The sequence below is a fragment of the Argentina silus genome, assembly GCF_951799395.1.
Source record: "Argentina silus genome assembly, chromosome: 8".
NCBI classification, from domain to species: Eukaryota; Metazoa; Chordata; class Actinopteri; order Argentiniformes; family Argentinidae; genus Argentina; species Argentina silus.
Window position 1 is genome coordinate 2749654 of NC_139662.1, and position 15312 is coordinate 2764965.

General features: G+C 44.8%; 1 protein-coding gene across 2 annotated transcripts in view; it reads right to left on the reverse strand.

The window, feature by feature from the left end:
• Positions 1-1714: 1714 nt before the first annotated feature.
• Positions 1715-15312, reverse strand: part of fmnl3 (formin-like 3) — a 30395-nt gene continuing 16797 nt past the window's right edge. Inside the window, exons 6-26 of one of the 2 annotated variants that reach the window (XM_083675025.1) lie at positions 14940-15086; positions 13311-13419; positions 13033-13109; positions 12497-12590; positions 10689-10763; positions 10469-10579; positions 10198-10347; positions 8720-8821; positions 8136-8520; positions 7695-7787; positions 7441-7565; positions 7105-7307; positions 6612-6915; positions 6358-6438; positions 6106-6235; positions 5817-5977; positions 5506-5607; positions 4708-4800; positions 4347-4470; positions 2891-2937; positions 1715-1856 (exon numbers count right to left, since the gene is read on the reverse strand). In XM_083675025.1, the coding sequence (XP_083531151.1) occupies positions 1818-1856; positions 2891-2937; positions 4347-4470; positions 4708-4800; positions 5506-5607; positions 5817-5977; positions 6106-6235; positions 6358-6438; positions 6612-6915; positions 7105-7307; positions 7441-7565; positions 7695-7787; positions 8136-8520; positions 8720-8821; positions 10198-10347; positions 10469-10579; positions 10689-10763; positions 12497-12590; positions 13033-13109; positions 13311-13419; positions 14940-15086 (2752 nt within the window). In that variant the 3' untranslated portion in view covers positions 1715-1817. Of the gene's footprint in view, positions 1857-2890; positions 2938-3443; positions 3558-4346; positions 4471-4707; positions 4801-5505; positions 5608-5816; positions 5978-6105; positions 6236-6357; positions 6439-6611; positions 6916-7104; positions 7308-7440; positions 7566-7694; positions 7788-8135; positions 8521-8719; positions 8822-10197; positions 10348-10468; positions 10580-10688; positions 10764-12496; positions 12591-13032; positions 13110-13310; positions 13420-14939; positions 15087-15312 lie in introns of both variants that reach the window. The other variant, XM_083675024.1, reaches the window with a different exon arrangement.

The following is a 15312-nucleotide window of genomic DNA, read 5'->3' on the forward strand; positions in this document are numbered from 1 at the left end:
GTTTGGTTTGTTATGATTTTATTTCTTTTTGATATAAAGAATTAAATGGATTTTTATAGTAGAACTGCATGGTGGCTCTGACCTTCATTTGGAGAGAGAAAAGATATAAGATTCTTTTTTTTCACGTACAAACATCAGAACGTAACAGATAATGTTATAATTAAGAAATAAAAAAGTGTACAGAAAATATAATTGGTTTCTGCTTCATCTTCGCATGGCTTTTACATGAAAGTAGCAGTGAGAGCCATCATTGTGCTTCTGTCCCAATTTCTCCCTGTATTCCCACTGGTAAAACGCCACGCCTGCAGTCTTTACTTTAGTCACATTCTCAATTTGTTTATTAAGAGGGAAGAGTAGTTGCCTTTTAGACAACATACATCAATTATGGCGCACTATTTCACCCTTTTCCCAAGAAAGTACATGTCTTCTATTCATTGATTTGCATGAAATGTACATTAATATAGACATGTCTACTGTAAGATTAGTGTCTTATACAACATTAAGGCAATGTAAGTAGTGTAATATGGCCTGTCCCTTTTCTAGAAATGGCATATTGAAACACATAGATTGAGACTTACAATCATTTTTGCTTGCTCGATGGCTATGAAGGGGGAAATGGTTCATTTGCACTGATGCAATACGTACAAATGCAAGTAAGCAAAACACAACATTTTGGGACCTCCTGACACAATGGTCAGTTTGGATCATCTTCATAAGTTCCTGTCACTTCCTTCCACTTTCAAGCGTCCATAACAGCAAGCCTGAAAGTACTGTCAGTTATATAACATTCAGAACAACCTTACTGTTGCCTTCAACTTCTAACTGAACAAGATAAAGAGAATCCCTATGGCATTGTGTCAGTAGTTTCAATTGAGTGTTGGTCATGCAGTTAAAGAGGTAATTGAGAGGCCTTTAGGAAAGCGGTAGCTAAATTGGAGATGAACTGCAACCTTTAGTTGTAAATGATTAAAGCTTGGATTTTGATTTCAAACCATTGCATATTAATTTTACAGTATTTGATTACAGTATAATACAATAGAAAATACAATCTTTAACAAAAAGACTTAAAAGATACAAATTATGGCTGAGTCACAAGAAATAATACTGTCTAAACAAAAGGCACTTCTTTAGCAAAATAAGGAAGACATGAGAGGAAGTTTGGTTTGGCTAGCTTGTCCCAAAAGACTCCAGATCAAAAGTCTTGTCCTTTAATAATCTTCTGTAATCTGTGGAGAGAGGTCTTATGAGGGCAAACCGCGGTCTCTTTGAAGAGGAAATCCCAGTGACATGTGCTGTCATCTGCCCTCCCAGTCTCAATCATGCTTGGATTGCACAATCTGAGGAAATCCATGTTAGTGGAAATAAGATCCACCTTGGCAGGCACTTGTGGGTCCACGCAATGTCCTTCCTGCCTATGTGAGCCGCTACCAGCACTCAGCTCAACTCTCCCTGTTCAATCTGCACCCAACCCTGTCCTATTCCCCATGCCTGTGTGTGTGTGTGTGTGTGTGTGTGTGTGTGTGTGTGTGTGTGTGTGTTTGCAGAGAGAGGGGGGGTAGCCCACCTGATGTTTGTGCTTTTACAATTATACCTGCTCTTGAGAGAGTGTCTATAAAGGATCTCCATAAATAAATAAATACCCCTGTAAAACAAGGGCCATTGGCTCTGTCCTGTCCCCCTTTCAGTTTTTGTGAGCTGCAGGGAGATGCAGCCTCAGGGGTGGGTGGGACCACCGGGACACAAGGAGGGGGTTATAATGGGGGAAGGGGGTTTAAGTGAGGAACAAGTGGTTTAGGGTCTCTTCCAGCCGCTCCGGATCAGCGCGTCGGCTCGCAGGAAAGGCTGGTTTCGGAGATCTGTGAGTGGGTAATGAAGAGAGGGGTGAGACAAGGGACCTGTCATGTTAACTGGGAGGTCAATGGCATCATGCTCAGGTTTGGGGTCAGTTAGTGATTCTTGACCCCAGTTGGTGATTCTCAAGTCTACAACTAGGCCAAAATGATGTTATTTGAACTCCTATCAAAGGGGTAACCAATTCAATATACTGTAGCTGTTCACCAATCAGAGAATGATGCCTTCCCATTGCCTTGCATTTCCAACTTAAACCGTGACTGAGGAACATGAATGAAACAATGAAATCCAAGGCTATGGGTTTGTAGTTAAGCAAACCACTCAAACCAATAATGTAGGTAATAAAACAATAACCAATAGTTGTAATATCATAGTTACAGTTATGGCAGTCAACAAGCTCTTAGAGATGCTATGCTAGAGAAGAGCGCTAGGCTCATTCAGCCTGTAGCTCTAAAATGTCTTCCTACTTTAAATTGTTATTTATACATATGTTTATTTGTCTAATTGTGTATGTCTGGGTATCTGCATGGCCTCTATAGAGCTTGTTGACTAAGGAGCTGTTCAGCACACTGCAAACCACAGTTAGCAGAGACACAACATGGCGGAGACATTGGACAGGTGAGTGGTGGATGAACACTGGACAACATGCAACACATACAAGGGAGGTGATGATGGAGGGACCTGAGGGATTGAACTGTAGATGAGGAACCTGTGTTCTATCGTTGAGTCTCCTTCAATGAGGGTAAGAGTAGGTGGGAAAGAAAAGGACCTGATATTTGGGCTTCTGCTTTTGGGAAGGGAGGAGCATGGACTATTCAAAATGCTGAGAGGGTAACTGGCCATACAATATCTCATAGCAATAGCAATGTAAGCTTTAGGTTCCACTGTCTGACTGTTGTACAGTAAAGCATGTTTGACTGTAATGTAAATGTAAAGCATCCTGTTTGCATCTCAAGCGCTGGCTGAAGCAGCTGACGTCACTGTAGCTAGCAGCACACAGGGGGGCCAAGCAGGCCAGGCTTCAGGCTACCTTCCTTACCCTCGGTTTAGGAGTGGAATATATACTGTCATTAATCTTCTGTTCAGCTGGAGGGGGCAGAATAAACAGTGATGGTTGAGGGGAGGAGGTTACAGTGCAATGTTAGAGGGGAACCAAACCAACCACATTAGTTTCATGGAACAAGGCACCATTAACAAGACCATTTTTTAGCCAAACCTCTTTATACTTACAGATAATAAGGCATATCTAGCAAAGCTTTCTATGTTCATGTTATGCTAGATGCACTTGATTATATACAGCCGTCTGTATACTGTACTGTCGTATAGTATAGTGCATGTAATGCAAAATATGTGTGTAATCACATTTAATCAGGAGCCTTTAATATGAATATCAGTCTCAGTATTGCAAAGAGGTTTGGCTGACTGCTATCCTGAGACACCAGGTAGAAGTCTGTTGAGGTAAAACACAACAGTTGGCCACAGATGACAGCATATGTTAGTAAGGACAAGGGAGGGAGTGGTCTTATGGGGTGACGGGGATCATGCCACATGCAGTTTTCTGCGGGGGGGGGTACGATAGACACCTGGACAACCTTGGCATTAGGGGGCATTAGGCTAGCAGTTGGCGTCATCACAGAGGTTGGCTTCACAGAAGAACCGTGAGCCTCGCTTAGCAGTGCGGGCTGTGAAGGGCACACTCTTCAGCACTGAGGGGAGGAGGGGGGCAGAGAGAGAACACGTCACACCTGAGACAAAACCTGCCCTGGGGGAGGCAAATACTGACACTACACCCCCTTCATCCTTCATCTTCCTCATCAACCTGGAACTGGACTGGTCCACAACACAATTCGCTGTGTGCCACACCTCTATGGACCAGACTCTTCCAGCCCAGTCAAGATCTTTGTTGGGGAGGACAAGGACATACTGTATGTACTGTAGGGTAACATAGGTTAAGTAACCATGTTATTAGGTGTTGTAACAGGGCTGGTAGTGTGAGGAAAAAGCATTATTCACATTATTAACACAACATTTAGATTATTTCAATTTAGGTGTTGATTAATGTTGACTGAGATACATGTCAAATGGTTAGTTAAGGAACTATCCTGAGTTTGAGGCTGGGTGGCTGAGACACTGCACCTCCCATGGAACAGGGCACTGGGTCATGATGACTGCAAGAATTCTGTATCATGACATATGTAACAGACCCAAATTGACAAAATTGCATACTTTTGAGGCTCAATATAGCTTAGCTGCACAAATAGAATGTTCACTAAAAATCCGCAGGCCACAATCCAACAACTACTGAGACATCCGGACTTGGAACGTGCTCTGGTCTAGATGTGGTGGTGTCTGGATCACATAGCACAGGGTGCACTGTAGGGGAGCTGAGCAATGGATGACCACAGTGATCTTAGCCCTGGTGGGGCTAGGGGGGCTGGGGGGGCTGGTACTGCTGGGGCCTGCTTGGCTTGGAGGCCTGTCTCTGTCTGGCCCACCTGTGATAATGTCTTCGATGGTGCCGTCCTTGCCCTCGTACACGGGCCGGTGGTCTTTGGCCTGGCGTTTGCGCAACTCAGCGATCAGCTCATGCTGCTGCTGCCTCTTCTTCTGGGTCTGGGTCTGGGACAGAGGGACAAGGGAAGTTAACCATTCCTATCATATCACACCATTAATTCTGACAAATCCATAAACATCCAATAGCATGACCATGCACCACTGAGTCAACATTCTACATATTGAGTCATCTTGCATTAGGCTAAGTATTTCAGCTTCTCCAGGTCAGTATAGTTTTCTTTTTACGTCTACCTGGTTGCCCTGTGCCTGCTGTTTGTCATGGTTTGGGGCATTGTATTGTACCTTCGGGTCTTGCTGTTTGGCCTCCTGAGCCAGTAACTTCTCTCTCATGGCTTCCTCCTGCTTTTTCCTCTGCTCATTGTCCTCCACTGCATCCTGTAGAACAGAGAAAATGGAGCCCACTCAGAGAAAAGGATTGAGTCTTAACCAAGACACTTGCTACGAGGCCATGCTCTGAGCCAAGCTATAGAAACAAACTGTCCCTTTGAGAACTGATGAAACGGATATGGCTATTGAGCACACACAGAGAACACACACTTTCACAAACATTCATTCAAGTCATTCAACATCATATATTTGTGATTTCTTCTCTGTCTCACTCTTTTCTAAAAACACATACACACTCACAAACACACACACACACACACACACACACACACACACACACACACACACACACACACACACACACACACACACACACACAAACATAGATCCTTGTGCTACACGTTTCCTCGAGCACATCCATAAATCCAGGCGGAGAACAATCTCAGGAAGAGCGTTGTGTGGCGGGGCAGGGCTGGGCTGTCCGGGGGTCAGGGGGGAGGCAGGGCCCAGTCTAAACACCACAGCTGCTGCTCTAAAGCCAGACCCAGCTGGCCCTTCCTGTTTTTTGGCCTCTGACTCCACACAACGTCCTGTGGCACACAGGCAGCCCTGCTCTCCTCTGGCCTGAGAGGCAGAGGGACAACACCCAGACTAACCCCAGGGGGAATTCCCATCGGGTAGGGAGACAAAGCTCCACCTCAACATAGGCAGGGATGAAAGATAAATGCCGGCCATTTTGCTGTTTGCCCTCACCTTGTAAGCCCTGATGAAGCGCACAAACACAGGGAAGAAGACTGAGGGAGGAGTCAGCTTGGCACTCTCCCCAAAGTAGTCAACCACATTGTTGAAGGCTTCCTAGAATAGGAGAAAGAGAAGTGTGAGTGTGTAGGCAAAGTTTGTCGACAACTCATTTTTCTTGGGGTCAAGTTAGGTGTAGTGCTGTTGTTGTACTGAATGTTCTGTTTTGTTGTGTTGCAACTAGGAAAGGGTGTTGTTTCTTGTTTAATGGTGTTTTATCTGGTTGACAGTTTGTAGTTTTGAGGTGAGGGAAGCAGGGGCAACACCTCTGCGGTCTTGGCATCTTTCTGCAGCTTGTCCAGATTGGTGTTGCTGGTCTGGAGGAAGCCCTTGAGCACTGAGTGGTCGTGAAGACTACACTCTCTCCTGATCAGGTCCATCCCCTTCCCTAGCTCCCGCACATCCAGCAGCACGTTCTCCAGAGACACTATACACATACACACACACATAATCAAGCCTCCTCATTTCCACTGTAAATCACATAGACTGTTGACTTCATACAGTATGTGGACCCAATTCTACTCCTACAGTATTTCATGGTTTCTGTTTACTCACCTGCAGCAGCTTTGTCCACAAAGTGCATCTCATTGTAGAAGTTAGCAAGCTCAGGGTACTTCTCCTTTACTGTGAGAGCGATGTAGTGAAGCAGGGTTATCTTCCTGTCTGTAGACTTAGTGTCCAGCAGCTATGAGAGAAGAGGATTGCATGGCAATATCAGCCAAAGCTCTTGAAACATAAACTGTGTAGCCACTTGTAACTAACATGGAGATAAACTTGAGTACTTGGAGATTATAGCTCTCAACATACCAGATCCAGGCTTTGTAGTTTGAACCCATACACAGAGCCTCTCTTGCTACTGTTCATGTAGTTTCCCAAGGCTAAGATGATCTATAAGTGTACAAAGATAGAATAATTACTATCTTAGCAGCACAATATAAATATCTCAGTAAAACAAAAACAACCATTATGCTAATGTGAGAGCAAGCTGAGGCGTCGTATCCAGTTTTATCCAGTTCATACAAGTTTCATCACAGATCATTTATGGAAGAGCAAACTCTTACCTCTAGCATTCTTTTTAACTTAGGGGAAGATTTAACCGAGGCAGATGCTGCAATGATGGCATTGAGTTGCGGCGTGAGCATGTTGACGTTGTCAGAAAAGTTGCCCACAAAGGTGATGATGTTCATCCTCTGGGTGAGCCTCTCAATCTTGCTGAAGAAGAGCATGAAGCGGTCCTCCTCAGTCAGTTGGTCCAGCGGGCGGCGCTCACGCTCGTACTGACGCATCAGCTTGCCCTCTGCCTCCGTAGGCAGGAAACGCATCAGACACTCCACAAAGTCCACTGGCAGGGCCTTCAGGTCAAACCTGTGGAAACACACAACATACAGTCACTTGCACATGACATACTGTACACAATATATCACAAGAGAATATCAAACATACTGGGGCACATGCATATTAAACTACACACTATATCTACATCATATTCACATCACATAATGAACCTACTGTACACTGGTGTGATAAGGAGTGAGAGGTAGCTACAGTACATACTTCTCAATGGCTTTGCATATCTCCTCGGTACTCTTGTGGGCTTTGCGTAGTGTGATGGCCAGGTTCTTGGAGCGGTTGGCATCCAGCAAGGTGACCTTGTTGACAACTTTCTGGGACACCTTGCTCTTAGTGCAGGGATGCTCCACTATGGGGCCCTGGGCCTTGGTCTTGAACAGCTCCTCAAACTTCTCCAGATCCAACTCCTACCACCACAACAATACAAACAACACATTACAGGTTTTCTATTGAAAATACAGTATGTTCATTCTATATGATAAAGAGTTTCATTTAGGACAGATCAAGGAAGCTTTGGAAAGTTTGCTCTGATTGACTAACCTCTAGTACCCGCTCATCGTCGATCTCATTGAAGACAGTGCCATTGATCTGGTTGGGCTTCAGAGCGGTCCAGTTGAAGACAGGCAAGCGGAACTTGGTCTTTATGGGCTTCTTGATCCTGATAGCTGGAGACCAGAGTTTCAGTCATGGTATTGAAAAACATGTTTTAGTATTGAAGACCTCATACTTGTGTCCTGTACTGTATTAATTTGCCAGGTGGGATGCAGTATTCAATGGCTGGTGTTAGCTCTTACCTGATAGGCCGAAACTGAGGATTACAGAGGCTGAGGTTCCAGGCAAAGGTGGGGCCATAGGAGGTGGTGGGGGTGGCATTGGTACACACTCTCCTGTGATGCGTCACAAAAAAACACTCAGTATTGGTTCCAAAGTCTACATTAGAATACAGTATCACTGAGATTATCGGCCTACGAAGGACCACACATGCGTGCAGGTGCTTCCCCCTTTGTGTGTTACAGTCTCTCTGCACCTTCACATAGAGGAAACACCCTTAGTATTTCCCTTTCCTGTCTGGACTTGTTTGGGCCCTGCTATGACCCATCACCTGGCTGGGCACAACAGAGCATGGCCTCTGAAAATAGATCTGCTCCATGTCCCCATAGTTAAGTGACTTTCACTTTCATACATACATACAGTAGGTCACCAGCAGTGATTATCATAGTGAGTCATGGTGGTACCTGAGGCCGAGGGAAGGGGAGGTGGTGGTGGAGGTGGGGGAGGCGGAGGTGGAGGAGCTTCAGTGGCTGGGGGGAGGCTGGTTCCTGGTCCCCCTGGCCCCGTTGGACCAGCTGCAGGCCCCATGGAGAGCTGCCCTATGTCTCCCAGTGGGACCCCCAGGCCACTAACCCCTATGCCTCCACCTCCACTCCCCACTCCTCCTCCACCTCCTAGGGGCTCAATGGCGATATCCCCATCAGGCTGCTTGCGTAAACGGATGGTGCCCTGCTGTTCCATCTCCAGCAGACGCTTCTCAATGTTGTAGTGCCTCTGGAAGGCAGCGTCCTTCTCCTTGATCATCTTCCTCAGGGTGTGGACCTGCGTGTTGGTGGACTCATACGTCTCCTGTTCAATCACCAGGGGGAGGCAGAGAGTGCAACGGCATGACTCCACAAACTATCACTCCATTTCATCAATTTACTATGATAGCATTTTGGCTACAGCATACATTTGAGTCGAACAACATTTCAGAACCAGGTTGAGTACATCTGACATGTGACAGTTATGATTATTTCACTACACATCATGCTGATCACCGGCTTACCCTTATGGCATGGATATCCTTATCTTTCTGAAGGAGCAGCTTCTCCAGATCAGCCACTTTCATCATGGTCTCATTCTCCACGTCCAGCAGCTTCTCTGTTACCTACAGTACCAGCAGGACAGGGCAGGGCAGGGAGAAGGGCAGCAGAACGCCAACATGGGCAGAGTGAACAGAGAGAGGAGGACAGGAGGGATGGAGAGAGGGGCGGAGGTGAATTAAAGCATTGATCCAGTAAACACCATGCAGTGTGGGCATCAATCCCAGTTCCACTCCCTCTTCTATACTCTCTGCAGCATCAATAAGAAATGTGATATGCCCAGCAGCATGACACAGCAAGTGAGGCTGACACAGCTTTCAGTTTTGGATCTGGACAGATAACACATGTTGTAGAGGAATTCTCATGGAATTTCTGCCCTCCACCCCCATAATTCCTGGCTCCCTGAAAGCAGGGTTTGTTTTGAAATTTCCAGAATGACGGCACGTCTGCTTGTGACCTTTCTGTATGCGAAAAGGGTCTCTGCAGTGCAGTGTGGGATACTGGAGCAACAGCCCAGAAAGAATTAGACAACATTGGAACAATTTGAAAGATTGTTAACATCTGAAGACTTTCAGAGCACCAGAGAATTTTAACAGCGTAAAAAAAACGTCTTAGTGCAAACATGGGTGATGGCGAGAGGTGCTGGCAGTGGCGCTATGGGGTGTGTCTGAAATATTACTGCTATTTTCAAGGCCAGAATTTTTCAGCACACCCGATGGCACTTGACCTGCTCATAAACACACCTCTATTACCGCTACTCCCCCCACCTGAAGGTAAGCGAGATAACGCTTAAGTGCTGTGGTATTTTCACTAGTTACCACCAACACAATTTGCCAATATGCCTGTGTTTGGACTTGCGTCCGTTTTGTGCCGAAAATAGAGCCCTTAATGTAAGAAGGTAATTTCATTTAAATTACATTTCTTACATTCGTATTCAACTACTTTTAGTTTCTATAGTATTTTAAATCGTAATTTAATATCAGTTTAGTCCTAGTTAGTTTTCACACCTGTTTGTTATTTAATTTTTAAAAGAAAATCAGTTTTAATAATACTTAGTTTTAATGTGAGTTATCTTTATAAGTGGATTAAGCCGTAATTCAAATGTTGCAGATAGTGGGTTTTGCACTGGGCTTTCAGAGGTGTGTTTGATTTGCACAACAGATTGTACTTGGGGTGGAGGTGATTGCAGCCCATTCAGTTCAAACAGCAACCTGGCACATGCAACACACATCTGAAATTGCAGAGCATAAATTCCACTGTCTGAATCTATTTCATCACTGATTTAAGTAGGTCCACAGCACCTTCACCTTTATCTGACAGAAAGAGAGAGAGAGAGAAAATCACAACAAATGAATTTTGTATAACTGTATAAAGCAGAGGCCTGTGAGAGAACTACAGGGGGGTGAAGAAGGGGGTGGTGGGTGGTGGGTGGTGCGCTTACATGGGACAGGTGCTCCTCCAGTTCTTCCACCTTCTCCAAGGCCACGTTCTTGGTCTCTGCATCCTCCAGCAGCCCACCCACGTCAAACACGTTGTCCAGGTAGGCCTGGATCTGCACAGACAACTTGTCGCTCTCTGTGTGCTTAGATTTCTGTGGAGAGGGAGAGCTTCAGGTTAGTGATTCATAGTCAGACACTACTGCTCCCTGAAAACCTTTGCCTGAGTACCCACAGAGGTTTTGGTCATGATGTACATTTTCATTGTATCCTCACCTCCAGGTAATCATCCAGCCCAAGCTTGGTGAACTCATACTGCAAGTGGACCCGGAAGTTCATATCCTCCACTGAGTGGACCATGATGTTGATGAACTGCATGCAGGCAACCTGAGCCACACACACAGAGTTAGAGGCAAACATACTGGACAACATGAGGTGGTCAGCCATAGGGGAACAGTGGCCCAGCCATATGGGAACACACACTTCATTTTCTTACCATAAAGTCAATGTTTCCATCCTCACAGCGGAAATAGTCCATCAGCTTCTCAAAGCGGTGCTTCTCCTTGCACACCTGAAATAAAATGTAAAGGACACTTACATACAGACAGAACATGTGTCTGTGATTTACTGGGTGGTGGAAAATATGTTAACATGGTACTTATCTTCTATACCAACAGAAGGTGATTAACTTCAGTAATGTTATCCTTTGACCTACCTCCTTTTTTTATTTAGTTTGATTAAAATGTACTGGACTTGTGAGATGGAGTTGACTGTATACTGTGCAGCAGAGCCTCAGGTTAGAGTGTGACCCATGCCAAGTACTGTATGTAAGCAGAGGTCAATACACTCCATTTGCAGTGTAAATCCCTCCTAATTATAGAACTTCATGGGAAAAAATAAAGGATAGAGATCTAGCCAGACTCCTACACACTGGAGAGAATGAGAAAGAAAACAAACAAGCTCCCAATGTAAAAAAAACCCGCTTTTTAATAACAAGAACATATTTAACCCTCATTCCTTTGCCTGGAGTTGTTATTTTGTAATTAATATTTAATTATAACACAAATATGCCTGAAAACTACAGTTGAATGCTATTGAATGGTAATGTAAAGTATTTAGAGAACTGTCATCATGCTTTATAATTTTATTTTAAAGGGATGATCCACCCAATATTCTTTCCTGGTTTGGCCCTGACCTTGGCTGTAGTTGATTAGCCCAAACAGTTTTAGCTGCATATTTAGCTTCCTTAGACAGAGTAGTCATATTTTGGGCCCGATAGTGCCCCACTCATTCCGACTAATATTACGACAGAATCCCCCTCTGAAGACTTTTGAAAAGTCACTTTATTAAACTGTAATCCTCTTTTTTCATTTTGCTACCATGACAACGAAGTGCAAACGTGTATTACAGCGTAACAAAGTGAAATAATGCAGTCTTCAGTGAGGGATTGTGACAGTTGTATCAGTTGGATTGGAGTGGTTTTGGGGGAATATTTCCAGAATTAATGGGGCACTATGGGGTATATAAAAATTGTCTGGAAACTATAACCAAGGTCCGGGCCAAATCTGATTTTTTTTTTTTTTTGGGGGGGGGGTCATGTTTCCCATATCATTTTGACTGGTTGGTTGATTAGTAATTGGCTAGTTCCGGTGTTTCGATGACTATGCAGACAGAAACTGAGAGGCTAGACCTTTGTAGTCCACTCATTACATTACATTACATTTACATTTGCATTTTTGGCATTTAGCAGACACCTTTATCCAAAGCGACTTACAACAAATACATTTGTCTAAGTAAGTGAATCATCTATCTATCAGTCATCATAAGAAAAAGTAATCTATGCTAGGACCAGAGGCCGTTGGCAGTCACAATGCTAGAAGAATGTTTTATTAATTTATTTACAGTAGAGAAACACTGTTCCACTCACTCTCATCAGGGGTTTGATCCTTAACGCTGCCCAAGGTTGCCTGCTACACATCTGGTGACTTAATGAAAGCCTTAGACGTACCACTGGAGGGCTTTGCTTACACACTCTGTACACTCCTCAAACCTCCCCAGTCGTCACTCCTCTACACTGGCCCATTGTTTCGCCTTAATGCACCCAATTGGAATTGGGGAAATGGTTGTGCCATTTAATTGGCCTGGATGTGTTAGATTCTCACAGAGTTTAGAATATATTGGAATGATGCCAGAATAAACAATACAGTGTTCCTGAACAAGGGAATGTATCTCAGTTCTCATGGATGGACTTAATAGTAATTGTTGGGAATTCATAGATATTTCTGCCTATGGTAAATACTGCACCTCTTTGAAGTTGTCAAATGCAGAGAGGATGATCTCATGACCTCCTCGTACAAGACACACAGCAGCCAGCAGCTCCAGGACCAGGGCTTTTGTCCTGTAGACACAACACACACTCATCAGTACACCCCATCCACCACACTATGATTTTGATTGTCAACCTCATACTAAGTTAACAGATGATGACTTTGATAAAGCATTTCTAAAGACTTGAAGCATAGAAAAGTTGTAATCCATTATCCATACTTTAGGTCTGAAACCCACAAAGGAGAAAGGTTTTTCACGCCTTTTCAAGTGCTTATACTCAAAGACCTCATTATGAAGTGATCAGCTCCCACGGTTTACCACTAATCTCCTATTACTGAACATTCCTGAAACAGGCTTTGTATATGCCTCTGATCCCCAACATCAGAGAGAAGCAGAGCCCCATGGAGACTGAGAGGTGTGTCATATGAACTGGCTGATCAAGTGTTAACCCCATTGTTTGACCCACCCTTAATACTCTCAAGCTGCAAAGAAGACAGAGCCTGAATTCTTACCTTGAGTTCTTATTGTTCAAACTGAGTGCAATTTCATTGACGGCATGTGCGTGGGACATGACCAGATTGAAGCCATACTACAAGGTAAAGAGAAAAGGAAGTGGTCAGGAAAAAAAGAGGATGCTGTCGCTGCAAATACAAATCCAATGCTTATCTGTAAGTCACACAGGAAACATCACACATACATTTGCAACAGAAATGTGCAAATTGAGGGAGAAGATTTTGGGCTTGTGGTGGTTAAACTGCATATTGGCGATAGGGGTCATCTTTATTGGTACCTGATAGTTCATGATTGCTCGCAAGCACATGATGCAAACGTGCACATCGTCCTTCTGGCTCACAAGCCGGGAGTTCTTGATGGTTTTGCTGCTAGTTACTGAGCCATAGCTGCAATAGAGGATAAGGGTCAAAAACGAAATGTTCTTCAACGTTATAATGGATTATCATTGAAAAACGAGTTATGATTCCACCTCTTCCTTTTTAGTTGATCTTCACAGTTTTCATTCTTGTGACACCAGGAAGTGAGGCTTCAGCACAATGAGACATACTGTATCTGGCACCCATGTGGCTCTGAACTCAAAGTGTGTCAGAGATCTGCCAGTGGGACCCGAGATGGCCTATGTGGTTACAGATGCATTCTGGGAGGCAAAGCCGTCGGTTTCCTGACAGCCGTCCCCAGACTGAGGTCGGCTCATCACAGACGGCTGTTGCACAACTAAAAAGAACATAGGCTGTCTTCCACATTCTCTCATCACTCTCTCTCACTCTCTTTCTTGCTTTCTCTCTCTCTGTCTCTCACTCTCTTTTTTGCTTTCTCTCTCTCTCTCCATGCCTGTGCTCACCAACATGTCTGTCCTCTTTGCTGGTCTTTCTTTTTGCCTTTTTTAAAAACAGAATTACAGAATCTCAGAAATTCCTTCATGTAATCATACCAACAGACATATTATACAGTACTAAACATTCTAATCTGAACATGACTTACCAGTATGTGTTGTTGGACAGTAACTCAGCACCTTCACAACTTTCTATCAAACCCTGTTAACTCCTGTGCCTCCTCTCTCTCTGTGTGTGGTGTGTGTATTGATAAAGGGGAGAGATCCCAGGCATGATCCCCACATGTGGTGCTAAATTCAGCTACCTATAATCTAGCCAGGACAGTGGAGGCGCACATCTGGTTAGAGGAGGACCATCAGACATGTACGGGAACACAAAGTGTAGAGGGCAGACACCTCTCTGTATCTGTCGATCAACTGAGAGAATCTACACAGAACCCTGTGGTGAGGTCAGATGTGATGACACACCGTCCATACCATCATCACACCATCCATACCATCATCACACCGTCCATACCATCATCACACTGTCCATACCATCATCACATCATCCATACCATCATCACACCATCCATACCATCATCACACCATCCATACCATCATCACACCGTCCATACCATCATCACACCATCCATACCATCATCACACCGTCCATACCATCATCACACCGTCCATACCATCATCACACCGTCCATACCATCATCACACCGTCCATACCATCATCACACCATCCATACCATCATCACACCATCCATACCATCATCACACCGTCCATACCATCATCACACCTTCCATACCATCATCACACCGTCCATACCATCATCACACCATCCATACCATCATCACACCATCCATACCATCATCACACCATCCATACCATCATCACACCATCCATACCATCATCACACCGTCCATACCATCACATCCCTGCCAGTGTCCTAAGCATCACGGCATCATATCAGAACACTGCTAGCTGACATGCTAACATCCATTTGAAATGCCTGGGCCAGGGTTAGAGGAGCGAGGCGGCAGCGGTAGCGGCAAGTAAATAGCGCGAGGGATAGCGGTACGTACCGGAGGACAGACTGGCGCGCAGAGCGGACCAGCGTGTTGCAGAAGGGCTGGGTGCCGTTCTGGTGCAGATCCTCAATGGACCTGCTCCAGGACTTAGCCTTGTCCAAGGAGACCTCCTCCCCACTCTCCAGCCCCTCAAAATTCAACCTGGGCCGCAGACAGACAGACACACCAACAGACAGACAGACAGATAGGCAGACAAAAAGGGGCAGGGGTCGGGGTTGGGTAGGTTAGGTTAGGAATGCAACTTGGTAGAAGGTCATGGGTTATTATAGCACTGCACAGTAAAGCTGCACAGTAAAGCTGCACAGTAAAGCTGCACAGTAAAGCTTAGTGCAACACAGAGAGACAGTCTCAGTCCCATTCAGGCTCT